This window comes from Carcharodon carcharias, chromosome 23 (genome assembly GCF_017639515.1).
Source record: "Carcharodon carcharias isolate sCarCar2 chromosome 23, sCarCar2.pri, whole genome shotgun sequence".
In the NCBI taxonomy this organism is placed as follows: Eukaryota; Metazoa; Chordata; class Chondrichthyes; order Lamniformes; family Lamnidae; genus Carcharodon; species Carcharodon carcharias.
The window spans coordinates 28,361,361-28,379,495 of NC_054489.1; the positions used below are offsets into that span (position 1 = coordinate 28,361,361).

Here is an 18,135-nt window from a genome sequence, read left to right on the forward strand (position 1 = left end):
GATGTTTTCTGTAACAGACAGACTAAAAGCATGATTGACTAAATGCTATTTTTAACTGCAACTTATACTTCAAACTACATAACAGAACTTTTAGTACAAATGGGAAAAAAAAACTTATCAGGTACACATTACCCTGTCCTTTATGTCGACATTAAATTCTCCCAGAGTCAGCCCAAAATGGTTCTTGGCTCCCAAGGGTTTATTTCCAATCTTTCCTTTCCCAGCCTGGAAACTTTTAACTTCAGAGCTATCTTTCATGGTGTGAGTCTTCCTGGAGACTTCTCCCTCTAGCTAAAGTTAGGCAAAACTTTCAGCCTCATTTTAACTCACTACGAATTTGATCTTTCCAATCTGAGTACAAACTCCCACCAGCATTCTGGCACAGTGAATCAGAGACTTCCGGCCTCTAGTTGCTCTCTTTCTCCTGGACCCTGGCAAACTAACCTGTCTGTGATATACAGTGATATTTTTGGCAAGCCTGCAACCTTCTCAAAGCCTATTTCTATGGCAATACAGGCCTTCTTTCCAGGTAGAAATGAATATTAGCTATCCTTCAGGGCCCATCGCTTCTTCATCTGGAAACTAAATGGACAGTTGAGAGTATAACTGTTTACAACCTGATATTCTCAACACTTTTCTGGGACTTTGGAGACTCACAGTCTATCCACAGCTAGCACACAGGTTGCTGTTGTTGTCTTCAAGTGTAAACACCTTGCACATTCTTCCCGTTAAAACAATCTGGCCCCCTTTAGTCTCAAAGAATCAAACCACACAGACTCGCTGTCAGGTAGACTTCAGAACAGGTTACATGACCCCCCTTCATATGAGGACCCCTATCAGTCCTAGTTATGCCTGCCTTTTCATAGGATATATGGAACACCTTGTTAGGGTTCTACTCAGGTACTTTTCCTGACCTCTTTTTCTCTTGAATTGATCTCTGTATTGGTTATGTTTCCTGCTTTCACCATTAAGTGGACAATTTCTACAATCCTGCTTCCAATTTCCACCCTTTCCTTGCTTTCACATGGTCCATCTCCGACTCTTCATTTCCCCGTCTCAATTTCCAGGGATAGACTATCAACCAACATCCGCCACCATAAGCCCCCTGACTCCTGTAGCTACTTTTACTACACTTCCTTTCACCCAGCTTCCCGTAAGGACTCAATTTCATTTTCTCCGTTTCTCTGCCTTGTTGTTCTGATAAGGCCATCTTCCATGCTATAGCTTCCAATGTTGTCTTTCTTTCCTCAGTCAAGCATTTCCTTCTCTATGGTTGACAAGGTCCTCGTCCGTTTTGTCCCATTTCCCGCACTTTTGCTCTCACTCCTTTTCTTACCTTCAAGAACTGCAGTAGAGCTGTCCTTGTCTTCATCTTCCACCCCACCAGCCTCACATTCAACAGATCATCCTCTGCCATAATCTCCACTTCCAGCATGATGGCAACACCAAACACATCACTCCTCTTTCAACATGCTGATAGGACAATTCTGTCTACGAAATCCAGTGCCACTCCTCAATTAATCCCAACACCCCCTCCCCTTCCCATGCAAGGCCAGGGGATGGAACACCTGCCCCTTTACCTCCTCTTTCCTCAACTGTTCAGGGCTTCTTCCAGGTGAAAGGACAACTTATTTGTACCTCTTTCAATTCAGTACACATTATTTGTTGCTCATGATGTGGTTTCCTCCTCACTGGGTAGACCAAACACAGACTGGGCGATAGCTATGCAGAACACCTCCTTTGGGGCTCAAGCATGACCCTGAGTTCCCAGTTGCCTGTCATTTTGATTCTGATATTCCCATTTTTCCTCCTCTAGAGCCATCTTTGGTTTCTTTACGCCACATTACTATTGCCTTGGTCCATCATCTATTTTGTCATTCAATCTCTTCTGCCATCCACCCTATCACAGACCTTTCCTTTTGTTCTTTCCTCTCCTCTCCTCTCCCTACCTCTGTACTTGCCTAAAACCTGACTTAGGAATGTAGGAAAATAGGGACAAGGCCCATTGAGCCTGCTCCACCATTCAATTAGATCATGGTTGATCATCTATCTCTATCCTGCACTACCCCCATATCCCTTGATGTCATTAGTATATAAAAATCTATCAATTTCTGTCTTGAACATGCTCAATGACTGAGCTCTCACAGCCTCCTGGGGTAGATGATTCCAAAGATTCACCACCCTCTGTGTGAAGAAATTCCTCCTCTTCTCAGTGCTAAATGGCTTGCCCCTTATTCTAAGACTGTTTCCCCTGGGTCTAGACTCACCAGTCAGGGAAATATCCTTTCAACATCACACCCTGTAAGAATTTTCTAAGTTTCAATGAGATCACCTTTCATTCTTTGAAAAACGAGTGAATACAGGCCCAATTCCCTCAATCTCTCCTCATAAGACAATTCCGCCATCCCAGGGATTAGTCTGGTGAACATCTGTTGCACTCCCTCTATGGCAAGTATATTCCTCCTTAGATGGGGAGACCAAAATTGTACACAATACTCCAGGTGCAGTCTCACCAAGGCTCCATTCAAGTTAGCATGCAGGTGCAGCAAGAGACCTTTACTCCTGTACTTAAATCTCCTTGTGATGCTATTTTTTGTGAAGGGCAACATACTATTTATCTTCCTAATTGCTTGCTGCACCTGCATGCTAACTTTTAGTGACTCATGAACAAGGACAGCCAGGTTCCTAGGACATCAACACTCCCCAGCATCTCACCATTTAAGAAATATTCTGCCTTTGTGTTTTTTCTACTAGTGTGGATAACTTCACAGTCACAGTATATTCCATCTGCCATGTTCTTGCCCAGGACCACTCAGTTCCTGACCTCATTACAGCCTTGGTTCAAACATGAACAAGAGAGCTGAACTCCAAAGGTGAGGTGAGAGTGACTGCCCTTGACATCAAGGCCACATCTGACCGAGTGTGGCAAGGAGAAGCCTTAGTGAATGGGAGTCTTTGGGGATCAGGAGGAAAACTCTCCACTGGTTGGAGTCATACCTAGCACAAAGGAAGATGATTGTGGCTGTTCGAGGTCAATCATCTCAGTTCCAAGTGTGCAGGAGTTCCTCAGGGTAGTGTCCCAGGCCCAACCATCTTCAGCTGCTTCATCAATGACCTTCCTTCCATCATAGGATCAGATGTGAGGATGTTTGCACAATGTTCAATAACATTTGCAATACCTCAGATACTGAGACAGTCCATGACCAAATGCAGCAAGGCCTGGACAATATCCAGGTTTGGGCTGACAAGTGACAGGTAACATTGGCACCACACAAGTGGCAGGCAATGACCATCTCCAACAAGAGAATCTAACTATTGCTCTTTGACATTCAATGGTATTACCATTGCTGAATCCCCCACTACCAACATCCTGGCAGTTACCACTGACCAGAAACTGAACTGGACTAGCCATATAAATACTGTGGCTATAAGAGCAAGTCAGAGTGGAGGAATCCTGCAGTGAGTAACTCACCTCCTGACTCCCCAAAGCCTATCTGTCAAATACAAGGCACATATCAGGACTGTAATGGGATACTCTCCACTTGTCTGGATGAGTGCAGCTCCAACAACACTCAAGAAGCTTGACACCATCCAGGTCAAAGCAGCCCATTTGATTGGCACCCCATCCATAAAAATTCACTCTCTCCACCACCAATGCACAGTGGCAGCATTGGGTATGGTGTACAAGATGCACTGCAGAAACTTACCAAGGCTCCTTAGACAGCACCTTACAAACACACGACCACTACTAAACAGAAGGACAAGGGCAACAGACACATGGAAGCATCACCATCTGGAAGTTCCTCTCCAAACCACTCACCATCCTGACTGGGAAATATATCGCCATTCCTAACAGCACTGTGCATGTACCTACACCAAATGGACTGCAGCGGTTCGAGAAGGCAGCTCACCACCACCTTTTCAAGGGCAATTAGGGATGGGCAATAAATGATAGCCTAGCTACGTATGCCTATATCCCATGAATGAATTTTTAAAAATAGCCACGGTTAATTCACCTTTCCTGTTGGGTTTTTGTGTCTTAGAGGAATATGTATTTGTTGTAGACTATTTAATACTTCTTTATATACTAGCCATTGCCTGTCTACTGTCAAATTTTTTAGTGTATTTTCCCAATCGACCAAGGCCAACCTGCCCCTCATACCTTCATAGTTTTGTGTGTTCAGATTTAAGACCCTAGTTTGAGAATGAACTTTATCACTTTCAAACTTCTAACATTTTAAGGTGACTATTTCCTAAAGGCTCCTTTACAACAAAGTTATTAATTAGCCCTTTCTCATTACATAATTCTAAATCTAAAATGCACAATTTCTAATAGGTTCTTCAACATAGTGCTCAAGAAACCCATCTTGTACACACTCCAGGAATTCATCCTCCACAGCACTAGTGCTAATTAGGTTTAGCCAGTCTATATGTAAATTTAAGTCACCCATTATTACTGTATTTTCCACTTACATACACCTCTAAGTTCCTGATTTATACTCTGCCCAATGTTAGCACGACAGTTTGGTGGCCTGTAAACAACTCCCACCAACTTATGCTGCCCCTTGCTGTTTCTTAGCTCCATCCAAACTGATTCTACACCTTGATCCTTCGATCTATGATCCTTTCTCAATAATGTACTGACATTGTTTATAATTAACAGCGTTACCCCACCTCCTTTTTCTTTTTGCCTATCCTTCCTAAATGACAAATATCCTTGCATGTGCAGTTCCCAGTCTCAGTCACCCTACAACTAAGTCTCTGCAATGGCAAATTAAATCATACCCATTTACCTCTTATTTGTGACTTCAAATCATCAACCTCATTGCGAATGCTGCATGCATTCAGATCGAGTGCCCATAACTTTGCCCTTTTAACATTTTTCTACATTCTGTTCCTATTTGGTGCTTGCCTTTGCTTTGTCTGCCTTTTAATTTCACTTACTACTTTACTGCTTCTTGTTACCAGTTTTGCTTTCCTTCAATCTGAGCTCCCTCTCAGGTTCCCATATCCCTGCCAATCCAGTTTGACTTCTCCCCCACAGCACTAGCAAATCTCCCTACAAGGATGTCATTCCCAGTTCTGTTCAACTTGTACAGGTTGCACCTGCCCCAGAACCGGTCCTAATGCCTCAGAAATCTGATGCCCTCCCTCTACACTAATTCTCCAGCCGAATGTTCAATCGCTCAGTCCTCCTATTCCTATGCTTACCGGCACATGGCACTGGGAGTAATCCTGGGATTACTGCTTTTGGGGTCCTGCTTTTTGATTTTTTGCCTAACTCCCTAAGATCTGCTTTCAGGACCTTATCCCTCTTTCTACCTATGCCATTGATACCAACATGGACCACGACATCTGGCTGCTCACCATTCCCCAGAACAATGTCCTGCTGCTGCTCTGAGGCATCCTGGACCCTGGCACCAGGGAGGCAACACACCATCCTGGATGCACATCTGCCAAAACACCCATCTGTCACATCTCTAACTTTTTCCAGTTCTGACAAAATGCTATTGACCTGAAACATTGGGCAGAATTTTACGACAGCGGACAGTGGGATTTTACGTTCCCGCTGTCGTCAATGGCACTTATAACGGCCCCGCCGCATTTTACAGCCCCATCCCCGCCTAAACGGGACCATAAAATTCTGCCCGTTAACTCTGTTTCTCACTCAGCAGATGCTGCCAGACCTGCTGAGTTTTTCCAGCATTTTCTGTTTTCATTTCAGGGCTCATGACTCTCCAAAAAGGGGGCAAATTTAAAGCCAGGAAATTAGAGGTCTGTTAGTCCTGTTTCAGTTGGTAAACTACCAGCCTGTAATATAAAATGAAATTACTAAGCATTTGGAGTGATATGAGTTAATCAGGACCAGTCAGCATGAATTCTTCAAGCATGGTCATGTTTGACTAACTTTAATTTCTCTTTCTTTCTTTAAACAATTCTATAAATGGTGTTTATATGTTTTTCAAAAAAAGAAACTTGATATGAAATCAGCCTTATGACAAAGATAATGGCACATGCAACAAAGGAAAATATGCCTACATGCACAAAGAGATGGCTGGAGGACAGGAAGAATAGGGTTGGCTAAAGAGAGGATCCCCAGTTTGAACAGATGTGGTGAGTTGCAATCCACATGGATCTGTTTCAGTGCTGCTCTTATTTCCAAAGATATAAATAATCTGGATTTAGGATTTCCCTATAATTCAGATCCCCTATATCTCCCTGTCCCTATAATTCAGGTCCCCTATATCCCCCTGTCCCTATAATTCAGATCCCTGTCCCTATAATTCAGGTCCCCTATATCCCCTGTCCCTATCATTGAGGTCCCCTATATCCCCCTGTCCTTATAATTGAGGTCCCCTATATCCTCCTGTCCCTATAATTCAGATCCCCATATCCCCCTGTCCCTATAATTGAGGTCCCATATATCCTCCTGTCCCTATAAATCAGATCCCCTATATCTCCCTGTCCCTATTATTGAGGTCCCCTATATCCTCCTGTCTCTATAATTCAGATCCCCTATATCTCCCTGTCCCTATAACTCAGGTCCCCTACATCCCCCTGTCCCTATTATTCAGGTACCCTATATCCCCATCCCTATCATTCAGATCCTCTATATCCCCCTGTCCCTATAACTCAGGTCCCCTATATCCCCCTGACTCTATAACTCAGGTCCCCTGTATCCCCCTGTACCTATAATTCAGATCCCCTATATCCCCCTGTCCCTATAACTCAGGTCCCCTATATCCCCCTGACTCTATAACTCAGGTCCCCTGTATCCCCTTGTACCTATAATTCAGATCCCCTATATCCCCCTGTCCCTATAACTCAGGTCCCCTATATCCCCCTGTCCCCATAACTCAGATCCCCTATATCCCCCCGCCCCCGTCTCTATAATTCCAGTCTCCTGCCTCCCCCTGTCCATTCTGATCTCCTCTCCCAGTGCCCCTATAATGCGAGGCATGTGATGGCGCTCATGTGCCTCTCCTCAGTTACAGTATTGACCACGTGGGAAACCATGGTTATATATTTTTGCATAGAGCCGGGTCCAGTTTTGCCGGGTGTTTTTTTGGGGGTGGGGTGGGAGGTTGTGGTCTCGGCTTTGCCCACCTCGGGGCAGTGGGGAAGCGGCTGGTGTTTTGAGCGGACCCCGGGGGATAGGCGCCGAGTCTCCGCGATCTCTCAACAAGCTTTCTCGATGCGACACCCAATGCGGAAGTAGAGCGAAATGGGAACAACAAAAAAAAATATTCAGCAGGGAGGATCGGGGAGGGAGGTTTTAGGCCGAGTTTCAGTTCATTTCAACCCCGAACCTCAGAAATGCAGGAAGGAGAGACCTGCCTGGGGTCAGTTCAGAGCTTCGCTCCTTCCCAAAAGGGGAGAGCTGCAGCGAAACTCTTTCAAACATAAAATCATATTTTAGAGCTGTTTCATTTCTCTTGCACGTGTCCAAAGGAAATAATAATGAACAACCCCCCCCCCCCACACACACAAAAAAAGCAGCACTGTATATATAAAGATTAATCACTTATATGAAGCCAAAGAATAATACATTTAATTATAAGAGGTTAAGAAACACAATTAAATTGCACCGAATAAAAATCGAAGAAAAGGTTTGACAATTTTCCTCAGATAAAAACACTGGTTTTCATTTGGTTCTGGGGTCAGGTTCGGTGGTTTCCGATTCGATCAACGCAAATAGATAAATAAATAAGGACAGAAGCTGGAAAGTTTTGCTCTACTAGTTTTGCTAATTGTAGGGGAGGTGGGGGGAGAGAGATACTCACGCTATAAGCGCCGCCGGGACCCATCGTCCGGAAGACTGGAGATTGCTGCTGGAGATTCAGGGGCATCCTGACTGCTTGTCCTGGCATAGGATTCATTGGGTTCACTCCCAAAGAAGGATTCATAGGACTCCCTGGATTCATGGGGTATCCTCCGCCTACTCTTGTCGCCATTTTTCAAATTAAGTGCATTTATATATATATAAAAAAAAAACCAAAAGACTTAATCTCACTTAGCTCTAATAACTCTTCCTCCAACAAAGATCCCACTGGCTCAGCTGTCACTTCGTGCAAATCACTCCTCCAGTTGATGGTCACAAGCAGACCCCGGGGCTCGGGGAGATAGGTCTGGTTTTACTCCACAAGTACTGCTGCCGGCTACATTAACGCTTAAAAAAAACACACACACAGCATTTAACAACAGGCATAAAGGTGGCAATGTTTGGTGTCATCATTACCCATGAATCTGCTGGAGAGCAATAAGCCCCCATTCTGCTGGCACTGACACATTTTCTAAAGTGCCTCAAAACCAACAAATGTCTAAAGATAAAGATCAGAGTGTTTTTGCCAGCGACTCTTGTTTGCGAAGAGCTGCGCCTACCGCCCACTCTGTGGCTTTGGCAAATGGGTGGGGATTGCACAAGCAGGTTAGCAGGGAACTCACAGACTGCGCGCCCTCTGTCTACACTGAGCAGGAGCACTTTGCCAGGCAGCCCTGAATACTGTGCTGTGTCGTGAACAGAAACTCCCCGCCTGCGCCAGGTAAGTGCACTCCACAGTCAACAGGAGCTCTGTCAGATTGAGCCCTGTGCCTGGGAAACCGGACAAATCCAACGCACATTTCCTCAGCTATTTCTAGCAGTGTATTTACATATTTTTAGAATATCTTTTGCATTTCACTAGATGTGTTTAATAAAAGAGGAATTCTTCACAAGTTCGGGTACATCAGAAATGTCTACACATTTAGATTCTATTACACAGAAGTTCGTAAAATACCCCCTAAAAACCAGGTAATTTTTAAAAATTCATTCACTCGTGGGATGTGCGTGTTACTGGCTAGGTCAGCATTTATTGCCCATCCCTAATTGCACTTGTTCAGAGGGCATTTTAAGAGTCAGCCACATTACTGTAGGCTAGGAGATTTCCTTCCCTGAAGGACATTAGTGAACCAGATGGGTTTTTACATCATTTGACAATGGTTATCATCAGACTTTTATTGAATTTAAATGTCATTATTTGCCATGGTGGGATTTGAACCATTGTCCCTAGAATATTACACTGGGTTGCTAGAATATTACTCCAGTGACAATATCACTATGCTATCACCTCACAAGGTAAAAGAACTGACATTTGTAGAGCATCTTTCATGATCTCAGTCTGCCGCAAAGCACTTCACAGGCAATGGAGTACTTTGGAATTGCAGTCACTCCTTTAATATGGGAAACACCACAACCAATTTGAGTATGGCAAAGCCCTACAAACAGCAATGGAATAAATGACATGTAAAGTGTTTTTAGTGCTGTTGGTTGAGAGATAAATGTTCAGAGTATTAACAGCACAGTATCAGCCACATAACCCAGGCTGACACTTCAGTGCAGTACTGCGGGGGTGATGTACTGTCAGCGGTACTGTTTCAGATGAGATCTTAAACTGAGGTTCTGTCTGCTCCCTCAGATGAATGTAAAAGATTCCCCAAGCACTATCTTGAAGAAGTGACAGGGAGATCTCCCTCCTGGCCCAGGCAGTATTTACAGTTGTATATTATGCACTCAATTCTCTGAAGTGGGACTTGAATCCACAGCCTTCTGATTTAGAGGCTAGTGTGGTACCACTAAGTCCCAGCTGACACACAGGACTTAGTGGTAGCATACAGGAACTCTCTGCCTTGAAACAAGGCAAATCTAACAAAGCGCCAGAGAAGTCAAGTTTCATCTCCTTAATATTGCCAGTCCTGCACAGTTAGTAGGAACCTTCAAATTGCATTCTGTCTGGATGCCAGGCAAATCTAACATATCTTAAAATACCAGTGCCCATCAGATAACACCCTATTGCCTGTTTGCAGGCATATTTAACATAGTTAAAAGCAAAATACTGCGGATGCTGGAAATCTAGAACAAAAACAAAAATACCTGGAAAAACTCAGCAGATCTGACAGCATCTGTGGAGAGGAATACAGTTAACATTTCGAGTCTGAATGACTTTTCATTTAACATAGTGAATGGTTAGCGGTAGCTCCTAGCTTCCATTACGCTTGCAATCCAGGCAAACCTAATATTGCATGGTTACAAGGAACTCTCAGACAGAACCATTTCCCTGCAGAACAAGCAGATTTAATGTGCAACACTAACAGAAACTCAGACTGGCCAAGGCATGGAAACTATAGCTGACCTATTCTACGGCAGATCATAAAACACTTATGTATGAGAACGCAACTTAATTCGTCTGTCTCGAAAAAGTCTAAAGTCCTTCCACTGCAGCATCTAATTGTTTCTTAAATGATTCTAGAGTCTTTGCGTCCATTACTCTGCACACATTGGCTAAAGAAAATCTCCTAATATCAATTGTAAAATTACCTTTTACTAGTTTGAACCTGTAAATCGTGAGAGTAGAACGAGGGAATAAGGGGTTAATGCTCTAGGTGTACTTGTCCCATGCTCTTGACTATTATATATCTTTAAGGCCACTTTTCAGTTGTCACCTTCCAAGGCAGAAAGGTCTAAGTTTCTCCAGTATTTCCTCATATCTCAGATCCCTAACACTAGGCCTGGCCTTGTGATTCTTTATGCAGTGCCCCCAGTACTTGAATGTCCTCGTTAGTTTCTTGGCAGCCGCAACTGGATGTAGTTTTCAAGGTGTGGTCCGACCAGATCACTATGCGATTCAATCGCAACATGATTTGACCTACATTCTACTGTTCTGGTTATGCAGCTTAACATTGTATTGGCTTTGTTCATTGTTCCCCAGCCTTGGACATGCTGACAATTGAGTTTATGAAGATTCCTAAACCTCTTTCAACTTCATCTTTACCTATGCCCACACCATACATAAAATACATACAATGCCTATGTTGCCTTCCTATGTTGCAGCTCTTTACACGTCTGCTTTGAATTTCATCTGCCACTATTCTGCCCAATGACATATTTTGTTCAAGTCTTTCTGTATTTCAGCAGAGCATGCAGACTGCGCCCTCTGCCTGTAAACCAGAAAAATGTACAACATCTGCAGTACAACTGTCATTTCCAGGTGTCTCTGGCATAGAAAACAAATCCAAAGGCAATTTTGCATCGGTGTTAAAAAGAAAATGCAATGCCGAGTGTCATGAAGCTATTAATGTGTATAATATTTTGGAAAATATTTTTCTTTTAAAATAGATGTTTAGTTTGCAGGTATGTCTTAATTACATTAAAGCCAGCTGGTCTGGGTGCTTTGATGGGTACTAGTTTTGATATGGAACAGAGATATCACAGTGCAGAAAATTCGAGTCTGCACCGACATCTGAGAAACACCTGACCTACCTACCTAATCCCATTTACCAGCCCTTGGCCCATAGCCTTGAATGTTATGGCACACCAAGTGCTCATCCAGGTACTATTTAAAGGATGTGAGGCAACCCGCGTTCACCACCCTCCCAGGCAGTGCATTCCAGACCGTCACCACCCTTTGGGTAAAAAAGTTTTTCCTCACCTGCTGCCCCTCACCTTGAACTTATGCCCCCTTGTGACTGACCCTTCAACTAAGGGGAACAGCTGCTCCCTATCCACCCTCCTGCCCCTCATAATCTTGTACACCTCGATCAGGTCGCCCCTCAGTCTTCACTGCTTCAACAAAAACAACCCAAGTCTATCCAACCTCTCTTCATAACTTAAATGTTTCATCCCAGGCAACATCCTGGTGAATCTCCTCTGCACCCCCTCGTGCAATCGCATCCTTCCTATAATGTGGAGACCTGAACTGCACACAGTACTCCAGCTGTGGCCTCACTAAGGTTCTATACAACTCCAACATGACCTCCCTACTTTTGTAATCCATGCCTCGATTGATAAAGGCAAGTGTCCCATATGCCTTTTTCACCACCCCACCAATGTGCCCCCTGCCTTCAGAGATTTATGGACACACACGCCAAGGTCCCTTTGTTCCTCAGAACTTCCTAGTGTCATGCCATTCATTGAATACTTGCTTGTCAAATTACTCCTTCCAAAGTGTATCACCTCACACTTTTCAGGATTAAATTCCATCTGCCACTTATCAGCTCATTTGACCATCCCGTCTATATCTTCCTGTAACCCAAGACACTCAACCTCACTGTTAACCACCCGGCCAATCTTTGTGTCATCCGCAAACTTACTAATCCTACCCCCGACATAGTTATCTATGTCATTTATATAAATGACGAATAATAGGGGACCGAGCACAGATCCCTGTGGTACGCCACTGGACACTGGCTTCCAGTCACTAAAGCATCCTTCTGTCATCACCCTCTGCCTCCTACAACTAAGCCAATTTTTAATCCACCTTATCAAATTACCCTGTATCCCATGTGCATTTGCCTTCTTTATAAGTCTCCCATGTGGGACCTTGTCAAAGGATTTGCTGAAATCTATATAAACTACATTAACTACACTAACCTCATCTACACACCTGGTCACCTCCTCAAGAAATTCAATCAAATTTGTTAGGCATGACCTCCCTCTGACAAAGCCATGCTGACTATCCCTGATCAAACCTTGCCTCTCCAAGTAGAGATAGATACTCTCCTTCAGAACTTTCTCCAATAATTTCCCTACCACTGATGTGAGACTCACTGGCCTGTAGTTCCCTGGCTTATCTCTACAAACCTTCTTAAATAGTGGAACCACATTAGCTGTTCTCCAGTCCTCTGGCACCTCCCCCGTGGCCAGAGAGGAATTAAAAATTCGGGTCAGAGCCCCTGTGATCTCCTCCCTTGCATCCCTCAGCAGTCTGGGACACAAATCATCTGGACCTGGAGATTTGTCCACTTTTAAGCCTGCCAATATCTCCAATACATTGTCACTCCCTATATCAATTTGCTCAAGAACCTCGCAGTCTCTCTCCCCGAGTTTGATACCTTCATCCTCATTCTCTTGGGTGAAGACTCTAGTGATGTCCTCTGGCTCCACCCATAGATTGCCCCCTTGGTCCCTTATGGGCCCTACTCTTTCCCTGGTTATCCTCTTCCCATTGATATACATAGAATATCTTGGGATTTCTCATATCCCCTCTTTGCTCTCCTAATTGCTCTCTTAAGCTCCACCCTGCACTTTCTGTACTCCACTAATGCATCTGCTGATTGGCTTCCCTTGTACCTGCTAAAAGCCTCTCTTTTCCTTCTCATTGTAACCTGAATATATCTGGTCATCCATGGTTCTCTGAGCTTGTTACTCCTTCCTATCACTTTAGAAGGAACATGTTGAGCCCGTACCCTCCTCATTTCATTTTTGAACAGCCCCCACAATTCCGCTGTAGATTTCCCCACAAGTAATTGTTCCCAGTCTACCTTGGCCAGATCCTGCCTTATTTTACTAAAATCCACTCCCCCGCAATCCAAAACATTTTTTTGCAGCTTGTTGATTTCTCTGTCCATAACAAACTTAAGCTGTACCATGTTGTGGTCGCTATCGCTAAAATGCTCCCCCACCACCACCTCAGCCACCTGTCCGGCTTCATTCCCCAGAATTAGGTCCAGCACTGCGCCGTCTCTTGTTGGACCCTCTACATATTGACCTAAAAAGTTCTCCTGTACATATTTCAAGAAATCCACTCCATCCAAGCCCTTAACACTATGTCTATCACAATTAATGTGGAGAAAGTTGAAATCACCTAATATAATTACCCTATTGTTATTGTTTTTACACACCTCCACAAATTGTGCACACATTTGCTCCTCAATTTCCCGCTGACTATCTGGGGGTCTATAATAAACACCTAACAATGTGGCTGCCCCTTTTTTATTCCTAAGGTCTACCCACAAAGCTTCATTTGATGTCCCCTCCAAGATATCATCTCTCCTTACTGCAGTAACTGATTCCTTAACTAATAATGCAACGCCCCTTCTTCTTTTACCCCCTCCCCTGTCTCGCCTGAAGATTCTATATCCCGGAATGTTGAGCTACCAATGCTGCCCCTCCCTCAACCATGTCTCAATGATGGCTACTATATCACAATTCCACGTGTCAATCCTCACCCTTAACTCATCCGTTTTACCTGTAATGCTCCTGGCATTAAAGTAGAGGCCATCCAGCCTTGCCTTTACTCCCTTGAAGCTTAATGCAGCTGTTCTCCCCCTGACTTGATTGTTTTACTGTATTATGATGTGTCCCTCTTCTGCTAACATTCTGTGTCCCCTCCCCCTGCCGAATTAGTTTAAACTCCTCCCAACAGCACTAGCAAACCCGCCTGCAAGGATGTTAGTCCTGCTCTGGTTCAGATATAGACCGTCCCGTTTGCACAAGTTAATCAGATTAGAAACCTTCCCCAGAAACGGTCCCAGTGATCCAGGAATCTAAAGCCCTCCCTCCTGCACCAAGTCTTAAGCCACATATTCATCTGTGCTATTCTCCTATTTCTGAGCTCGCAAGCATGTGGCACTGGGAGTAATCCAGGGATAACAACCCGAGAGGTCTTGCTTTTTAGTCTACTGCCTAACTCCCTGAATTCTTGATGCAAGACTTCATCCCTCTTTCTACCTATGTCATTGGTACCAACATGTACCATGACCTCTGCCTTATCACCCTCCCCCTTTCAGGATGCCCTGCAGCCATTCAGTGAAATCCTGGACCCTGGCACCAGGGAGGCAACACACCATCCTGGAGTCACGTTGACGGCCACAGTAGCACCTATCTGTTCCCCTGACTATAGAATCCCTGATTACTATTGCTCTTCCTCTCTTCCCTCCTGTACAGACAGGCTGCTTGTGGTGTCAGATGCTTGTCCGCACTCCCTGGAGGAACCAGCGCCTTCATCAGCCTCCAAAATGGAATACCGATTTGCGAGCGGGACCCCAGGGGTCTCCTGAACTACCTACCTGTTTCTCTTGGACTGCTTGGTGGTCACCCATTCCCTTCCTTCCTCAAGTCCCTTCAGCTGTGGTGTGACCACCTCTCTAAATGTGCTATCCACGATGCGCTCAGACTCGTGGATGCTCCAGTGTCCCCAGCCACCGTTCCAGCTCTGAAACCCGAGCTTCCAGGAGTTGCAGCTGGACACACTTTCTGCACACATGCTGGTCCCGGGCACTGGAAATTTCCCCAGCTTCCCACGAGGAGCACACCATGGCTTTGAGTGCTCCTGCCATGACTTTTCCCTTTAAATTAAACCTTTTAAGTCAATTACTCTAGGGCCCTTCTTTCCTGATCCTCGTTACTGTAGAATATACAAACTGTAAACCACAAAAAGACCTTGAACTATAAGCGATTAAAGTAGTAAAAACTTACCCACTACTTACCAGTGATTCCTTTCCCTTGTAGCCTCTACTGCTGCAGCAGATAGTGTGCATTTACATTCTTTTGAGTAGAGCATTCAAGAAGTGGGGTGAAAACTTGACGCCGTTCTAACAGCTACCAAGCAATATGTTTATATTACTAATAAAATTGATACAATGAATGGGGTTTCATTGTTAAAAGGTGAAGTTCAAAGAGGTTGCCAATGCAATGAGACTTAACATTCAATGGGGCTGGTAGGTATAACTTCAGTAGTTTTTGGGTGTGCAGGCAGAGGCAATGTAAGATCAAGCCTCCAACTGCCTCCACAGTGAAAAGAACCTCATTGTTGAATTCATAAGGTGAAACTGTTTGCCTAGTGTTTTGATTAAGTCTATGGGTTGCCTTAATGGAGATTAGTTTTGGAATTTGTTAAAAGTTTTGATAGTAATAATTGGTAGCCCATATGCACATATACTTTAACCTGTGTGAATTAATACAGTGTTTCATGTAAAACCTCGAGAACTAGCGGTCTGATTCCTGAGTTTAGAATCGCATCTCAAACATAACACTTGAAATCGTAGGTTATGACAGTTGTTTAAAGTTTCCCTCTGGGATTCTTTAAATAGATCCGCTTTACCAACTGCATCGGTCTTAAACTGAGCCAAAGAAATAGTGATCAGAAACTTGATTGGAAAGATTTTTAAGGTTTGAAAGGAGGAGAGTAGGTAGAGAATTAAGGGAGGGAATTCCAGAGTGCTGCGTGCAAGTGTGAGAGAGTGGGACCAAAAAGAGGGTGGATATAAAAGAGGCCAGATTCGGAGTTTGTGGAGAATTGCAGGGCTGGAGAGAGGTTCCGACTATTCCATTTCAATTCACAAGTTTACATCGTTAAGGGGGAGGAATCCTGCTATGAATCCTTAATGTATCTTTTTATTAGTTATAACTTGTGTTTTGGACCAACTCTTGCAATTTAATCTAAAGCAGTGTTTCAGAATTATCTTTTCCATTCCCTTAACTATCTTATATGCTTCCATAGTATCACTACTCGGGCAACCTCTTTCCAACCTGAAGAGCCCAAATTCTCCAAACTTTCCTCATAACACAGGCCTCTGAGACTAGATTGTAATGGTTTTTAATTACCTTTGCAGATTATAAAATCATTTCTAATCTGATTAAACTGATTTTATCCTCAACCTCAATTGCTACTTAAAAATGGCTAAAATCTCTCATTTTTGTGTCTTAAAGTCCAATGCTGTGCACTTTTCAATTAACTGTTAATAAATAAATAGGGAGGTGAGATGAATTTTCTTTATGCAGAGAGTTGTTACGATCTGAAATCTGAAAAGGTGGTCAGACCAGATTCAGTAGTAACTTTCAATAGGAAATTGGAGATATACTTAAAAAGGAAAAGTTTGCGGGGCAATGGGAAAGAGCAGCGGAGTGGGACTAATTGTACAGCTATTTCAGAGCAGTACAGACACAATGGGCTTCTCTGCTGTTTGATTCTCTGATTTTATAACTTTTAATCTCTCCCACAGACAGCAAAGAAACAAATGCATAAATGCTCAGATCATCAGTTTTTTGAGTGATGTTGGTTGAGAGATAAATATTGGCCAGGACACCATTAGGACTCACCTGCTGTTCTTGATCCACTTTTAGCTCTTTTTTAAAGCCAACCAAATAAACTAAATTAACAAAATGAGGGATATTGATTCACTTTTTTTTTAACAGATGGGGAAATGGTTAACCAGTTAGCAGGCAGTGCAGCCGGCCGGTAAGTAGAGCTGCCCACCCGGTAGTACGGGTGCAGTTAGCTGCAGACCAGCCCAGCGGCTCCAGGGACTAATTACAGAACGGGGAAATGGTTAACCAGTGAGCAGAAGCAGGCCAGCAGGCAGGGAAGGTGCAAAATGGCTTGAAAGACCGAACCGGCAAGAGAAAATGGTTGCCGGGGGTGCGGACTCACAGCCCCCACATGAGAGGGTGGTGCATTTAAATAGATCTGTCGAGAAGCTCTATTTGCAGCTGGTATATTTAGTAACCGCCTTGGTGCCCTCAGAGATGGCGTGTTTGGCCAGTTCCCCCGGCAACAGGAGGCGGACGGTGGTCTGGATCTCCCGGGAGGAGATGGTGTGCCATTTGCTGTAGCGGATCAGGCAGGAAGCCTCGCAGGCGATGCGCTCGAAGATGTCGTTGACGAACGAGTTGATGACACTCATGGCTGAAGAGGAAATGCCGGTGTCGGGGTGGACCTGCTTCAGCACCTTGTAGATGTAGATGCTATAGCTCTCCTTCCTGCTTTTCTTGCGCTTCTTCTCACCTTTGCCGCGTTTCTTAGTGGCAGTTTTCTTTGGCCCCTTTTTGGGGGCCATGCCCTTCGCCACCACTTCAGGCATTGCAAACGAAAGTGGTCAGGGCGGTGCATTTAATGATTAAAAAAACATTTTCTTTTGGTGTAATGGTTAAAACATAACTTCCTCCCCAGCAGGGAATTGAACCCCAGTCTCCCACGTGATAGGCAGGGATACTGACCACTATATTACTGAGGAACTGATACAGGGTGGTGCATTTACATTCACTTGAGAGACCTTGGTGTTAATTGTGTGTTAATTATATTGTTAGGATATATAGGTGAAAGTAATTATTTAATTAAGTACTAAAAGCATTTGTAAAGAGAGACTGCAGGGCTGCTGTGTGGTTGGTAGGAAGGAGGCAAACATCTGTAATGCTGTATTCTATAAGTAAACCGACTATCAAGGAAAGGATTTGCACCTAGTTTCGTACTTTACCATCTGGCTTGATATCCAATTATCACTTGGTTGATGTCTCATCTGAAAGAAGGTGCCTCCAATAGTGCTGCACTCCCTCAGTACTACATTGAAGTACCAGCTTAGATTATGTGCACAGTTCTTGGG

At 44.0% G+C, this 18,135-nt stretch overlaps 2 protein-coding genes across 4 annotated transcripts in view; both read right to left on the reverse strand.

Annotated features, from left to right (window-relative positions):
- The window catches only part of smarcd2 (SWI/SNF related, matrix associated, actin dependent regulator of chromatin, subfamily d, member 2), a 56,812-nt gene extending 48,424 nt beyond the window's left edge, over window positions 1–8,388 (reverse strand). For 2 of the 3 annotated variants that reach the window (XM_041217543.1, XM_041217542.1), the window contains exon 1: window positions 7,785–8,387. In XM_041217543.1, the coding sequence (XP_041073477.1) occupies window positions 7,785–7,955 (171 nt within the window). In that variant the 5' untranslated portion in view covers window positions 7,956–8,387. Of the gene's footprint in view, window positions 1–7,784 lie in introns of all 3 variants that reach the window. The other variant, XM_041217544.1, reaches the window with a different exon arrangement.
- An 8,847-nt stretch (window positions 8,389–17,235) lies between these two features.
- Window positions 17,236–17,592, reverse strand: LOC121268958 (histone H2B 1/2/3/4/6-like). Its single transcript, XM_041173260.1, has one exon. The coding sequence runs from the start codon at window positions 17,590–17,592 to the stop codon at window positions 17,236–17,238; it is 357 nt and encodes a 118-aa protein (XP_041029194.1).
- Window positions 17,593–18,135: the final 543 nt, after the last annotated feature.

Bases quoted from the DNA above. Each gene is read 5' to 3' on its own strand.
- LOC121268958 (XM_041173260.1), bottom strand. From the start codon at position 17,592: ATGGCCCCCAAAAAGGGGCCAAAGAAAACTGCCACTAAGAAACGCGGC.